Source organism: Carlito syrichta, unplaced genomic scaffold (genome assembly GCF_000164805.1).
Source record: "Carlito syrichta isolate Samal-C Ts95f unplaced genomic scaffold, Tarsius_syrichta-2.0.1 Scaffold304555, whole genome shotgun sequence".
Classification (NCBI taxonomy): domain Eukaryota; kingdom Metazoa; phylum Chordata; class Mammalia; order Primates; family Tarsiidae; genus Carlito; species Carlito syrichta.
The window spans coordinates 168,726-183,735 of record NW_007248651.1 but is presented as its reverse complement, the minus strand read 5'-3'; the positions used below and the strand labels follow the sequence as shown (position 1 = coordinate 183,735).

General features: G+C 56.3%; 1 protein-coding gene across 1 annotated transcript in view; it reads right to left on the bottom strand.

Moving 5' to 3' along the window:
- Window positions 1-645: 645 nt before the first annotated feature.
- The window catches only part of IQSEC3 (IQ motif and Sec7 domain 3), a 34,397-nt gene continuing 20,032 nt past the window's right edge, over window positions 646-15,010 (bottom strand). The window contains exons 5-12 of the mRNA XM_021713447.1: window positions 13,896-14,062; window positions 10,831-10,970; window positions 9,204-9,329; window positions 6,870-6,969; window positions 6,530-6,691; window positions 3,219-3,311; window positions 813-862; window positions 646-729 (exon numbers count right to left, since the gene is read on the bottom strand). Coding sequence (XP_021569122.1) covers window positions 655-729; window positions 813-862; window positions 3,219-3,311; window positions 6,530-6,691; window positions 6,870-6,969; window positions 9,204-9,329; window positions 10,831-10,970; window positions 13,896-14,062 — 913 coding nt within the window. The 3' untranslated portion in view covers window positions 646-654. The remainder of the gene's footprint in view (window positions 730-812; window positions 863-3,218; window positions 3,312-6,529; window positions 6,692-6,869; window positions 6,970-9,203; window positions 9,330-10,830; window positions 10,971-13,895; window positions 14,063-15,010) is intronic.

Sequence of the window (15,010 nt, the reverse complement as noted above, 5' to 3'; positions counted from 1 at the left end):
GGTGGGGCTCCTGCCTGGACACCTGGGGGGCCCTCCGGCTGGAAGTGGGGCTTGGGAAGGGTGGTGTCTGTGAGCAGCAGGTGGCCCCTGAGCCTGGCGGCAAAGGAGTGGGGGAGACTCGCTGGGGTGCCAGGGGACCTGGTGGGGGCAGCTGCACTTTCCCTCCCCTGCTGTGTGGCTTGGTGGAGGCCATGCCTCCAGCTTAGCCCTGCTGCTCGGTCTGCTCAGGTCTGCTCACCTCTCTACGTGCACATCCCTATGTCCCTGCGTCCCTCCCCATGGCCCGCTTTCCAGATGGACCAGCTGCTCCAGGGAGACGCTCCCCTCCAGCCTGCTGCCCGCTCTCAGTCCTCCAGCCCCCTCCCCGCAAACCAGGCCCCCGGGGAGGGCAGGGTCTGCCCCGGGGTGATCCCTTCGGGCCTTGGCCTAAGGGGGACTCCTTGGGGTGTGGAGGCTCTGACAGGGCTCGTATTGAGGGACCATGAGCAATCCGCAGGGGAGGGGACCTGGGGGTGCGCGGGAGGGCTGGCCCTGGGGTGTCGTGGGTTCCCCCTCCAGGGTTAGTCTGGGAGCTCAGCCTCGGAGGGCAGCGGCTGGGGACCAGGGAGAGTGTTCGCGGCTCTAGGTGGCGCCGAAATCGTGGCATTACCCATGCTAGCAGTAACTTTTAATTGTATCTCTTGAAATGGGTAAAATGGTGAGTCGGGCTGGGGAGGCACTGATTAATACCTGAGAAGAGAAATAACAGACACGGTGAGAAGGAGGACAAGGGGCGCAACACCACTCACCTGGGCAGCCAGGCCTCCACTTACCTCCACCGTGCTCTCCGCCGGCCTCTCCCCCAGCGCGGCTTCCTGCTTGGCTTTGAATGCAAAGAGCACAGGGCTCATTCTCCACCAGCCCCGACCCAGACCCCTGCCCCCTCCCCTCCCAAGCCCACTGCTGAAAGACGAGGATGGGGCTGTGAGGAGCGCAGGCCACTCCTGACCGAGGCGGAAGTTGGGCGCCTGGGTCTGCCACTGAGTAGCTATACCACCTCCGGCAAGATGCCACACCTCTCCGGGCCTTGCCGCTCTCTCTGATGCTGACAACGCGGAGTGGAGTTGAGCCACAGCCAAAGCCTTCCCAACGTGCACTGCGAACGCCGCTGAGGAGGTGGGGCTGGTCTGTGGGCACCAGGGGAATCTGCCCCCTTTGGCCACAGGCACACTGTATCCCAGCCCCAGGACTCCACTGGGCAGGGCGGATGCAATGTGCTCAGGCCTGTGCAGCACTCAGCACAGTGCCCGGAACGTCAGTGGCTCTGTGGTTGCTACCAGGGCAGTGGGGCCCCTGCAGATCCCACGTGGCTGAGTCACCCCGGCTTCCACCCCACCCCTCCTTGGCAGCAGCCCTTCTGATTCCTTGGCCCCGGGGTGCCAGTTCTCCTTGCTGTGCGAGCCCTCTGCTTTCTGCAGCTCCAGAGAGCTGCATCATCGTCTGGGAATAAGAATTCCCCACGGTGGCCGTGACTGAGGAACAAGACCCTGGGACACGCATCCCGGTTTGGCCAGGGCTTGCAGCTACCACAAGAAAGGCGGGGGGGGGGGGGTGGAGGGGGGGTGGGCTGGAGGGGAAGAACTCGAAGCTCAGGATGGGTTTTGGGGGTTGACGGCTGTGAAAACAAGCGGGAGGCTGGGTGTGGTGTTCACGCCTATAATCTCAGCACTTTGGGAGGCTGAGGTGGGAGGACTGCTTGAGTCCAGGAGTTTGAGACTAGCCTGGGCAACAGTGAGACCGCGTCTCCACAAAAAATAGAAAAATCAGCTGGGTATGGTGGCACACACTGGTAGTCCCAGTTACTCAGGAGGCAGAGGTAGAAGAATGGCCTGAGCCCAGGAGGTCGAGCCTGCGGTGAACCCTGATTGTGCCACTGCACTCCAGCCTGGGCGACAGAGTGAGACTTTACTCAAAAAAAAAAAAAAAAGGCCAGGTGCAGTGGCTCACACATGTAACGGCACTTTGGTAGGCTGAGGCAGGAGGCCAGGAGTTCAAGACCAAGCAGAGCAACATAGTAAGACCTTGTCTCATATAAACAAGCAAACAAACAAATAAATAAATCAAAGCAGTCACCCATGGCCTACGACCTTACAGAGTTAAGGGGCCAACTGAAATCAGGGTGGAAAATAATGACCTCAGATGGCGGGTCAACTCATAGAGAGAGCATTTTCTCACAGTAAAAATCTCCATAGAGCAAAAGGAGCCCCCGTCCTGCTTAGAAAAGGAATGGCATGTCCTAGCTGGCTCGACCAGCCCGTCCTGCTGTCTGGCCCAAGTGAGGCATCAGGGCCAACGGCTGGGGGTTGCAGACCGCATGGAAGCCACTGGGGTCTCTCAGCTCCAGCTGACGGTTTGCTGTGACCTTGGCTTTCCAGGGCTCTGCGCTCAAAAAGTGTTTGCTGACTGTCATAGTAGGTGACTGAGTTAGTGAATTAGTCCACAATCGAGGGTGGTTTGCTGGGATTTGTCAGGATGGGATTTGATCTCTGCTTCTAATTCTCTTTATTGGAGGCTGGTGAAGGGGAGGTGGTGGTAACCCTTCCTGGGCCCCCTGCAGGGGTACGGTTGGGGCAGGAGGTGGAAGGTAGAGAGATGTCAGGAGGGAAGACACAGGGCCAGAGGACATGGAGAAGGAAGTGCCAGGTGTGAAACTGATTCCACCCGGCTGGAGTGAACAATTCAGTTTAAAGATACCACTCGAGATACTGAGGGTCTCCCTGGACCTTGGGGTGGACTGACCTGGGCCCGGGAGTGCCTGTGGCTCATTAACCAAAGAACTGTATGAGCAGAGCAAGATTTCTAGACCCTTCTGGCCTCCCCGCCTTCCTATCCTTCCCAGCTAGAGTTTTTCTCAGGGGTTTCTCTTGACTACACGTCATCACAAGAGCCTGGCTGCAGGAGGGTGGAAGGGGCCAGGACGTCAGGACTCTTGTCTGACTCCCCCAGGGGGACAGTGACATTTCACATGGGCCCCGGAACTATGGTGCAGTTTGCGAAATGAACAGACGCGTGTCTCTCTCACCTTTCCCTTCACTCCCACCATGATAGCCCGTGGGATTAAAGGGGGTGAGCCTGGTCTGCCTCAGCAAGAAGAGCCGGGCAGCTGTCCCCACAACTCCCCAGGACCGGAGCCTGGGTGGGGCCTCAGGGGCCTCCTTGGGGGCGGAGCCGAGGCTCACCTGTGGGCGATCCTTGCTTCGACTGTGGGTCCCCCTGGGCTCCGCCAGGCTTGAAGGAGAGTGTCTTTGTCCCCTGCTGCTTCTCAAGCTCCCCTGAGGAATGGAGAGGCTGGTGAACCAGAGAGCCCCAGCCTCAGTCACACAGCAGTGAGGGAAGAGATGAGGAGTGAGCAGAAGTGGGGAGGGCAGGAGGGCCCCGGAACTAGGCCCTCGTGGCTGTAACAGATCCACTTCTGTTACCATCTGCAAGACGCACTTGCACTGCAGACCTCGGTGGCATGTGGTGACATCCCAGTCCGCCACCGTGCCCACCCCGCTGGCTGAGCTTCCACAGGGATCAAAGCCCTCCCAAGGAGGAAATTCCCACATCCCAGGATCTGTCGGGGCTGCAAGCCCGCGTGGCCAGAACATCTGTCGTGGTCCTCTGCTTTAATTCCTCTCGCTGGACAGGAAACCTGTTCCCTCTTGTTCTCTGCTCAGCCGTGCGACCAAAGTGCCGGTTCCCGTCCTTGGAGATTTGACAGTCATTATTAAATCACTCCTCCGGCTCCTCTTTTCCAGGAGACGTAATTCAAGTTCCCTTTATTAAAGCTACTCTCCTGGGCTCCATTTTCTGTCTCTCTGGTTGTCTGGAATCCAGGGACACTGAACTGTAAACCCCCAACCAGAACAATTTGTCCTGACTGCCTGAAACACGCCGTCCATCAATACTCACATTTTCACCGAACTGGGAGTTGCCTCTCTCCCTCCAGAGGGGCTCTCTTGGCTTTGGAGAAGTTAGCATCATAATTACAAGCAAGGGGTGCAGGGAACCAGGGTGCAGATCTTGTTTTGTTATTGACTGTGTGAACCTGGACAACTTCCTTAAGCCCTGTCAGCCTTGGTTTCCTTATTTGGAAAAGGAGGACAATGATACCCACTCATGGAAAGTTGCTGTGAGAATTAAGTAACAGATTCAGCAATCAGTCCAGGGTATGGCATGTGTAAGTGTTCAATAAATGGTAGCTGATACTGTTTTTTCTTTTCTTTTCTTTTTTGGATAGAGACAGGGTCTCGCTATGTTGCCCAGGCCAGTCTCAAACTCCTGGCGCAAGCAGTACTCTCATCTCAGCAGCTGGGTGAGCCCGGCTTTTTTTTTATTTTTATTTTTAGAGACAGAGTAGTCTTGAACTCCTGGGCACAAGTGATCCTCCCACCTCAGCCTCCATCCAGCTAATTTAAAAAAAATTTTTTTGTTGTTTTAGACATGGGGCTTGCTATGTCACACAGGCTGGTCTCAAACTTCTAGCCTCAAGTGATCCTCCCGCTTCAGCCTCCCAAAGTGCTGGGATTACAGGTGTAAGCCATGGCGCCCAAACCATTTTCTTTCTTTCTTTTTTTCTTTTTGAGTTGGAGTCTCACTCCCTCACCCAGGCTGGAGTGCAGTGGCACGCACACTCACGGCCACCCCAGCACTGACCTGCTGGGCTCCGGCGATCCTTCCACCTCAGCCTTCCGAGTAGCTGGAACTACAGACGAGTGCTACCAAGCCCGGCTATTTTTTATTTTACTGTAGAGACGAGGTCTCGCCAAGCTGCCTGGGCAGGTCTTGAACCCGCAGGCTCCGGCCTCGGCCTCCCAAAGTGCAGGGATGACAAGCTGAGCCACCGAGCCCGGCCTCCTTTTTTTCTTTTTCTCACTTCCTTCCTCCTGCCTCCGTGGCCAGTCCTACACTTTCCTCAGTCGTCCCTTTTCTTTCTCTCCAACTGAAGACTAAGAGCCAAGTTCAAGCTTTTCCCTTTTGTCCTCCAGACGGCAGGAGAGGGTATTCACCTCCTGACATAACCGGTTCTGACAATATCTACTTCTTTGTTACTTGGGGAGGCAATGTGTGTGCTGCCCCCCAGGGATGATGGGAGGACGCAGTCTCTCCCAGAATGCTGGTGCCAGTTGGTGTGCTACGGCCCGCAGGACAGCGCGGAGCCATCTGGGGCATCTTGACAATGAGAGAAATGAAGCCATTTCGAGATGCATCCTTGAGAACGCTACAGAACAATAGCTGAGGCAGCCTCTCTGGGCAGCCTGTCCAGCCCTTCCAAAGAGTCTGTTTTACCGCTGAACTAAATAAACCGACAGAGCACAGAAAGGGAATTTAAATGTACCCTGCCCACCAAGCAGCTCCCTCTTATATGGTCTGATCTGGCGAATTTCTACTTTATCCTGATTCAAATTGTCTTCTTAGGAAATTATAAGCAGAACCTCTTCTCTCACTCCAGAGCAGAAAGTCCATGAACCTTGGAATCAGACTTAAATGCAAACGACAGTTCCTCTGTGTCAAGGTCTAATAGGCACGGCCTGGGCAGGTTGCTTAACTTCTCTGAACCTCACCTGTAAAAAGGTGACAAGGCGCCCACCTTGCAGCCTCACTGTGAGGACTGGCAGAATATCATTAACAACCTGGCACACAGTAGGTGCTCAGACGCTTAAAAGCACCCCCCTGTCACATGGGTCCCCTGCTCAAAAACTCCCACTGCCTTTTCCTAGGGCCTAATGGATTTATATTGATTTAGAAACACTCTCCAACTAAGTGGCCATATAAGGCAGACCTGCGACCTATTTTTATTTTCTGTTTTAGTTTCTGAATCCATTCTTATTTAATTCTCCCTTAAAGTCTATCTGAAGTCGCTGCAATGCTTAAACAGTAAAAGCTTGCAGATGGGCACAAGGTCACAGCCACAGCAGTTCTTATCTTAACCCAAAAAGCAGCTGGTAAACCACTAGGGCACATGAAGAGACCCACGTGTTTTCTAAAATGCCTGGATTGGAACAATCTACAATCTAGGCATTCCTTAGAGAAACAGAAAGTCAACTCTAAGGTGAGGGGTAGTAAGAAAACCAGCCTGGACTCGTCAAAAAAACATATCAGGTGGAGAAGCTGAGTGCAGTGGCTTACGCCTGTAATTCCGGCACTTTGGGAGGCTGAGACAGGAGGATTGCTTGAGACCAAGAGTTCAAGACCAGCCTGGGGACACAGTGAGATCTCATCTCTTCTTACTTAAAAAAAAAAAAAAGAATGCTACATTAAAAGAGGTGAAAGAAATAAAACTAACCAATGCAGTATGCGGACTGGACCGGATCAGGGGGCCTCGCTTTCAAGGTGCAGAGACTGGAAAGAGCGGCTCCCACCCCAGGCCCTGGAGGGAGCAGCGGGCCTGGAGATGGGGAAGCGCCCGGGGCGGGCAGGGCCGAGCAGGGCTGCTCCCGGTAGCCAGGCGTGTCTGCCTGCAAGCACCCGCCACCTGCCTCGGGGAGCCCGGGTGCCACGTGCTTACATTCTATCCGGATCTGCTCCAGCTCCGTCACCTCGGCGATAGACTCCTTCAGGTCCTCCACGAACTTCTGCATCTCGTCCGAGCCCAGGGCACAAAAGTGCAGCGCCTGCTTCTTCTCGGAGCCCGAGAGCGGGGTCACCAGTGTGATGCCATGAGAGTAATCTGGAAGCACACCCCGGGCCCCACGAGGCGTGAGCAGCAGCAACTGGGGCCAGCAGACAGAGGGGACGGAGCCTCCGGGGAGCTCAACCCCCCGCCCTGCTGCCCAGCCCCTCTCTCTCGCGGCCCCAGCCACCCTCTGCTGCATCTCGGGGTCGCTCCTTCAGTCTCCGGGACTTACACTCATTCTCAAAGAGGTGAAACTGCATGCCCAGCAAGCCCACCGACTTGCAGAAGGTGTACGTGGAGGAGCTCTTTTTCTTTGGGCAAAGTTTGAGAATCTGTCCAAGAGACGGAGACAGACACACACTGACAGTGTCCACACATGTAAACGTACTAAAGAAAGATCTGCTTCTTCGCGGCACAAAACCCACCAGTGTTACTCCTTCTGCACTCGAAGCCCATCTGTGCATCCTGTGTGGCCTGCAAGCCCTGCCAGACATGGTCCCTGTGTAACTCCGGCCCATGCCCGAGCCACACTGTCATCCCTTCTGCAGCTTGGAAAAGGCAAGCGCAGCCCCACCACAGGTCCTTTGCACATGCAGTTCCTGTCCCAAGTTCTCCCCGCAGCTTTCAGCATGGGAGTATCCCCATTACTTAGCTCTGAACTCAGATGTCACCTTCCTAGAGATGCCTTCCCAGACCACCCCATCAAAAAGACAGACAAAACTATCCGGAACCTCTCCCTGAACCCCAGTCACTCTCTATGCTACCACCTTGTTTTATTTTCATGTGATATCCTGTTTATTTGTATTCTTAATCATTATTTCGATTAGACCTATGATCCTAGCACTTTGAGAGGCCATGGCAGAAGAATCACTTAAACCCAGGAGCTCAAGACCAGCCTAGGCAACATAGCGAGAACTCATCTCTATCAAAAATTTTTTTTAAAAATAGCCAGGCACGGTGGCATATGCCTATAGTCCCAGCTACCTGGGAAACTGAGGCAGAAGGCTCACCTGAGCCCAGGAGATCGAGGCTATATGCAGTGAGCCGTGATTGTGCTACTGCACTCCAGCCTGGGCAACAGAGTGAGATCCTGACTTTAAAGAAATACTTTCCACACCCCTCCCACCCGCTTAAGTGAAAGTTCATTTTATTACAGTCGGCCAGTTGTTCAGTAAACAGGTATCCATTCAAGCATGTTCTGTGAGCAGAGCTCTGGGGACCCAGGCAAATACGAGGCAGAGCCCTCCCTCAAGGTGCCGCGAACGGCCAGGAGGACAGCCGAGGCGTGTGACGGTTGATCCGTCGACAGGGCCCAACAGCAAAGCACCAAAGCCAAGAAAGGGGTCGATGCGGTCATGTCAGAGACTGCTAAGGTTCTGAACAAAATGCACCAGGCTAAGGAACAGAAAGGGACCGGGCAGGCCACCTTGCGAGGCGGGCAGGGAGGGAGGGCCTCTCCCTGAGGAGGGGACATTCGATTTGAGATCTGAATGAAGCCGTGCAAGGCCCAGAGGCGCTTTCGGGTCGAGGAAGCTGCAAGAAGAAAGGTCCAGCCGTGGGGGCAGCTCCTGGGGCAGGCTGGGGGGACACGGCCTCAGGTGCTCTCTAGAAAGGTCATAGCCAGGCTAGGTGGCTCAGCCTGTAATCTCAGCACTTCGAGAAGCAGAGGCGAGTGGATTGCCTGAGTCTGCAGGTTCGACACCAGCTCAGGCAACTTGGCAAGAACTCAACTCTACAATAAATAAATTTAAACAATCAGTCGGGCGTGGTGGCGTGCACCCGTAGTTCCAGATACTTGGAAGGCTGAAGCGGAAGGATCGCCGGAGCCCGGCAGGTCAAGGCTGCGGTGGCTAGGAGTAGCGAGGCACTGCACTCCAGCCCAGGCAATGGAGTGAGACTGACTCAAAAAAAAAAGGAAAAGAAAAGAAAGGTCGCTCCGCTCCGTGGAGCGTGAGCCCTAGAGGCAGGAAGGCCCTTGTGGCAGCTCATGCCGGGTGTCGGGTGTGTCACTGAGGGCCAGACCAGAGTGGGGCAGTGTGGCAGGGAGGTCGTTGGGCTTGGGGTCATGTCGAGGCAGAGCCGAGAGGGCTCATGGAGAGGACGGGGTGCGAGGGAGGCGCAAGCCCTGTGTCTTCCTGCTCACCTCTGGTCCCAGTGCCTAGAACAGCACCTGGCACACAGCCAGCACCGACTCCACGGCTGCTGAATTTGTTTTCAAAGAGCAAAGAACCAAGACCCCACAGATGTGTGTGCATCTCCTGGGCCCAGGGACAGCGTGTGCTCCACTCAGGCCTGCCCCTCCCGGGCTGTCCCTGCCTGCCCTGGGTTTCCCGCAACGTGGAGAGGCAGATGGCCTGAGGTCTAGTGCACTGCCACTGCCACCTTGACCGTCTGGCTGCGAGCAGGTCCTGGCGCGTCTCGGTTTCATGTCCGCTGAGTGGGAATGACCGTGTCTGCCTCACACCCGCCGCGCTGTGGACCTGACAGACCCAGAAGCCCCCGGGCGCCCCTCCCTGCCCACATCGGCCCGGCCCAGGGCCGCCCAGCCCGGGAGAGGGCTGCTCACCACCAGCAGGTCGTTGAAGAGGAACACCTCCCTCTGGTGGGCCGCCTGTTTCTGCAGCTTGTTCACGTCTGTCACCTCGAAGAGCCGGCTGCAGCACACCAGGCGGCGGTGGGGCACCGACAGCATCTGGGGGCGGGGCACGCGCTCAGCAGAGGGGCCCAGACCCCCAGGCCCTCCCCACCCTGCGGCCCCCGTCTTCCAGAAGAGGAGACAGGTCCAGGGAGAAGGGAGGGCATGCCGGTTCTGCAGCCGGGCCTGAACCTGATCCCACACCTCCTCTCTCCTCGTCTGGGGCTCTGTCCTCCTCCTCCTCGTGCTTCTTGGGGGCAAGGCCAGAGAAGGGGTTCAGGAGGCTGGAGGACACGAGGTGGCAAAGGGACAGGGAAAAGAGGGCCTAGTGCGGTGGTTCACACTTGTAATCCCAGCACTCCGGGAGGCCGAGGCAGGAAGAGGGCTTCAGCCCAGGTGTTCAAGACCAGCCTGAGCAACAAAGCGAGACCTCGTCTCTCCAAGAAATCAAGATACCAGCCAGACGTAAGGTGGTACATGCATGTAACCCCAGCCACTCGGGAGGCTGAGTTGGGAGGATTGCGTGGGCCCAGGAGGTTGAGGCCGCAGGGAGTCGCGAGCATGCCACTGCACTCCGGCCTGGGGGACAGAGGGAGACCCCAACTCAAAAAGGAAAAAGAAAGGGACAGAGAAAGGAAACTGGAAAGAGCTCACAGACTGCTCCAGTACAGCCACTGTCAACCTGTCTCCCCCTGGACCTTGAGGGCGTCCCCGCGTCCCAGGCTGCAGCCTCCACCCTTCTCTGCTGCCCACCCATGTGCAAGTGTGCAAGAGCGACGGGGCCTGCACCAGGGTGTAGGACGTGCCGGTCACCTGCCGCCCTGACAGATGCCGAGACTTCAGCCCGAAGGCTCTGAGGCAGGAGAGGCCACACCTGCCCAGGCTGAGTGGAGACGCCAGTGCACAGCCTCTGGGGAGGCCCCTGACACCCCACACTGCTCCCTGAGCAGGCGACCCAGGGAGGAGGACCTGGGCCTCTGCATGCTTTATCTTCATGGTATAAAGCGCCTCTGCTGACATGTTCGTGCAGTAACCTACAGAGGACGCTCACTTTAATCATCGCCGCAAGCTTGGAACGTGTTGCTGGGGACACAGAACTCATGTGGCAGTTCGATGGTTTGAGATGCCACGGCCCGGAGCCTGCTGGAGCCCACTTCCTGCCTTCTGTTCACCAGGACCTGGAATGCCTGGTGTCCCTCCCATCCTAGAAAAAGCATCCTAAACCTCCCTATCTTGGAATCCAGATGCTTCACCCCAGACCCCCGGGCAGTCCTTCTAGACATCTTGCCTCAGTCCCTCCTGCTTCAGTGTCTGAAGAGGCAACCAGCATATTAGACAAAGGAGTAGAAGAGAATGCAGTGCCTGGTATGCAGTAGGCACTCAATAGCCATTAAGTGAATGAAAAAACAGAGAGGTGTTTTTGAAAGGCAAGGAGAAGAATGGAAGGAGATGCCAGGAAGGAAGAAAGGACAGGAGAGGGAGACAGGGGCGGCTTGGCAGCCACGGGAAAGGACGCTGACCCCCAAGTGGTGAGCATGGCCCTGCAGGGGACACTCACCGCCTTCATGCCCACAATAGACTTCTCCACCTTGGTGACGTAGGTGACGTGGTCCTCATTGGACTTGAGCTCTTTCTGCTGTATCCGTTCGTAGATGCCCACCACCAGCTCCCTGGGGATGTCGGCGCCATCATCCACACCTGCCATCGTGGGGCGGGTGAGGAAGGAGAGGAGGGAGGAGAAGGGGAGGGGGAAGGGAGGGAGGTGTCAGAGTCCTGGACCTGGAGAGAGGTGATGGCCTCCCAGCCTGGAGCTCCCAGAGGGTGGCCTTGATTTCGCCGTGTCCCTGTTCCTAAGCCTTCGATGGCCGACTCCTTATATCCATTATGTTAAGGACTAGCTCACTAGACAGGCACCAGAGCCACTATGATGTGGCCCCAACACACATCTCCGGCCTCATCTCCTGACGGTCCATCGACCAGAACCTCTGCTCCCACCCGGCCTCCTTCCTGATTGCCAGACACAGCCTCCATGTCCCTGCTAACTCTGCACGCTTCTGGGGTTCCACTGTCTTCCCTGTGTTTGCCTCAACTCCCTGCTCCCGCCACATGCGTGTCCTGACGATGTTGTCTCATTCTCTTTTGGGCCTTCTCCCCTCCAGCAGGGAGCTTGTGTTGAGTGATGAATCATTGAGGGGGTAACACAATTCCTCCCTCACCGAGATCACGGGGGTGGGGGTGCAGGCAGAAGATGGCGGCATGGGCAATGGAACAGCTAGACCAAGTCACCCTCCAAGCAAGCTCACCCCTCAGCAGCCCCTCCCAGGCTCACAGGGCTTTTAATCAGCGTTTCAGTAGCTCACACTTAAATATGAATCGGCAAGCAAGTGTCATCCATTATATCCAGAAAGTCTCTAACAAGAAAGAGAAAGAGATCCGGGAAAAGACAGAAAATGGAACTCAGAAGAAATAAAGGTGAGCAGAGACAAATAAAACAAAAATAAACCCATATTAATGCCTTCAAAGAGATAGAAGATATTGCATCTAAAAAGCAAGAACGAAATGCTGTAAAAGAGGAACATTCAGAGGACAAAAGAGAGCTACTGGAAATGACAAAATATGACAGCAGGAATGAAAAACTTGGAAGGAGGCTTGAAAAATGACACCAAGGGGCGTCTTCCAGAAAGCCAAGCATGAAACAAAGACGGCATATGCAAAACTGTATGTTAGGAGGTCAAGCTGGGGATCCAACAACCGAATAATAGGAGTTCGACAGAGAGAGTGCAGGGAAGACAGGGGGCAGAAATGACCAAACTCAATGCTTAAGAAAACTTCAAGATTTGGGGAAATGCATGTCTAGACTTGAAGGGCCAACACAGCAGCAGGGACAATGGATGCCAAAAGAACCGTGACAAGGCACGCCATCGTGAGGGTTCAGAGCACAAAGGGAAAACCGAAGAACCAACAAGCTTTCAGAGAGAGAGAGAGAGAGAGAGAGAGAGAGAGAGAGAGAGAGAGAGAGAGAGAGAGAGAGAGAGAGAGAGAGAGAGAGAGCGAGAGAGCGCGGCATACAAGAGGCGAGGAGTGGGAATGGCAGAGCCTTGCCGGCTGCCGGCAGATGAGGGAGCGATGCCTTCAAAATGCTGGCTGACCTGTTTCCAGATGGGAAGTCTATTCCCAGCCAGGCTCTCAGCCAAGAGTGAAGACAGAAAAATATACATCCAGAAGTGCAAGGTCTCCAAAAGTTGGCCTCCACCGACATGCCTTTCCTCTGGATGTCAGCTAAAAACAAGGAGGCTCTGACACGCAGGAACCAAGAGTCCAACGTGAGGACAGCCAAAGGAGGCCCGGGAGCCAGCTGAGCCCTGGCCCAGCCACTGTCCAGACCGGAGCACAGCCAGAGGCCCCGGGAAGAGGAAGCTCCTACCCGCCTCCCGGGCCCAAATGTATTGATAGGAGCTTGACACGTAGGGTGGGAAGGCTGGGGGTCAGTCAGGGTCAGGTCCATGGAAAAGGAAGGTAAGTCTTAACTCCGAGGAAGACAGAAATAGGAAGGAGTTGTGATCCGCATACACTTCCAGACTCAGCCTCAGACTGTATGTACTTAGTCTTAATTACACAGACATTGATCTTAGTGGCAATGGGTTGGGGAAAGCAAATGGAAGAGAGCTAAACCCTTATACTCTACAGTGGGGAATTCATAGGTAATGTTCAAATAAAAATGAATGAACAAGTATCGGTGTTAAAAAGAAGCCAGCACCAAAGTACACATACTGTATGAGCCCATTCAGATGAAGTTCAAGGACTGGCAAGATGCAACCATGATGATGGACGTCAGAATGGCTGCCACTCTTGGCAAAGGTACTGGGTGGGACGGGGCAGGAGACAATGTTGCAGAGAGACAGAAATGACCCAGATCTACATCTGGGGATGACTGCCCAGGTGTCAATAAGTGTAAGCATTCTTCAAGCTTCAGACTTACACACCTAGCAGTATGTATTTTATACCAATAAAAAGATGAAACAGGAAAAAAGGGAGAATGTGATTTATCGATAGAGAGGAGACACAAGCAGCTGAGAAGTTGGAGGTGGTTGCCTTTGGAGAAGGAGAGTGGTGTGAGGGACAAGGACTATTTTTTTTCTGTACTAAGCCTTGTAGAGTTATTTGACTTTATTAAATTATGTGCACACATAACCTTGATTTTGTCAAGGCCACAAAGAAAATCAATAGAGCACACATGCCACTCTGCAGTCCCAGTCTGCTCCCTGCCAGGGGGCGCACTCTCTTGGTGAGGACCGGACTCGGCTTGCAGAGCCACGACGCTATCTGCGAGGCTGGCTTGAGCAGCCCGTCCCTGGCTGCCCCCTCATACGTCTAGAGGTCAGCCAGGTTCCGCAGAGGGGAAGGGGCCCTGCTCAGGGGCCCTGCCGCTGGGATACCGGGCAGTGGCGTGGCTCCTGGAAGCGTCCAGAAGCCTGGCACACACGCAAAGCCCCCAGCCAGCTGCGGGAGACCAGAGCCAGAGCGCGGGTGGCAGTCCACAATGGAGACTCGGACCCACCGGACTAGCTTGGCAGGGAGCAAGGCCCGAGCGACTGCCCCGGCCCTCCGCCCCGCCGCCCTCACCTCGCAGGTTCCGGATGAAGTCCTCCAGCAGCATCTTGCGGTCGGGCTTGATGTTGGGGCTGTACATGTCGGTGTTGAGGAGGACGACGGCGAAGGCGAGGATGAAGATGGTGTCGGGGTTGTGGAACTGCTGCACCACCTCGGGGTTGCACACGCAGTAGCGCTGGCTGCGGCGGGAGGCGCCGAGCGGACACTGAGCCCCCGCGCCCGCCGCTCCAAGTGCTGGCACGAGGGGCTGTGCAGGGTGTGCGCCAGCTCTCTGAGGGCCTCAGGCCCGGGGAGATCGCTGCCCGCCTCTGGGGTGCCCAGCTCTCCGAGGGCATCAGGCCCAGGGGGACTGATGTCTGCCTGGGTTACCCAGCTCTCTGCGGGCATCAGGCCCGGGATGATTGCTGTCCGCCTCTGGGGTGCCCAGCTCTCCCAGGGCATCAGGCCCAGGGGGATTGATGTCTGCCTGGGTTACCCAGCTCTTCGAGGGCATCAGGCCCAGGATGATTGTTGTCCGCCTCTGGGGTGCCCAGTTCTCCGAGGGCATCAGGCCCAGGGAGATCGCTGCCCGCCTCTGGTTGCCCAGCTCTCTAAGGGCATCAGGCCCAGGGAGATCGCTGTCCGCCTCTGGGGTGCCCAGCTCTCTGAGGGCATCAGGCCCAGGGAGATCGCTGCCCGCCTCTGGTTGCCTAGCTCTCCGAGGGCATCAGGCCCGGGGAGATCGCTGCCTGCCTCTGGAGTGCCCAGCTCTCTGAGGGCGTTAAGCCCGGGGAGATCGCTCTCTGCCTCTGGGGTGCCCAGCTGAGGGCGTCAGGCCCAGGGAGATCGCTGCCTGCCTCTGGGGTGCCCAGCTCTCTAAGGGCATCAGGCCCAGGGAGATCGCGGCCTGCCTCTGGGGTGCCCAGCTCTCTGAGGGCATCAGGCCCAGGGGGATTGATGTCTGCCTGGGTTACCCAGCTCTCTGCGGGCATCAGGCCCGGGATGATTGCTGTCCGCCTCTGGGGTGCCCAGCTCTCTGAAGGCATCAGGCCCAGGGAGATCGCTGTCTGCCTGGGGTGCCCAGCTCTCTGAGAGCATCAGGCCTGGGGAGATCGTTACCTGCCTCTGGGGTGCCCAGCTCTCTGAGG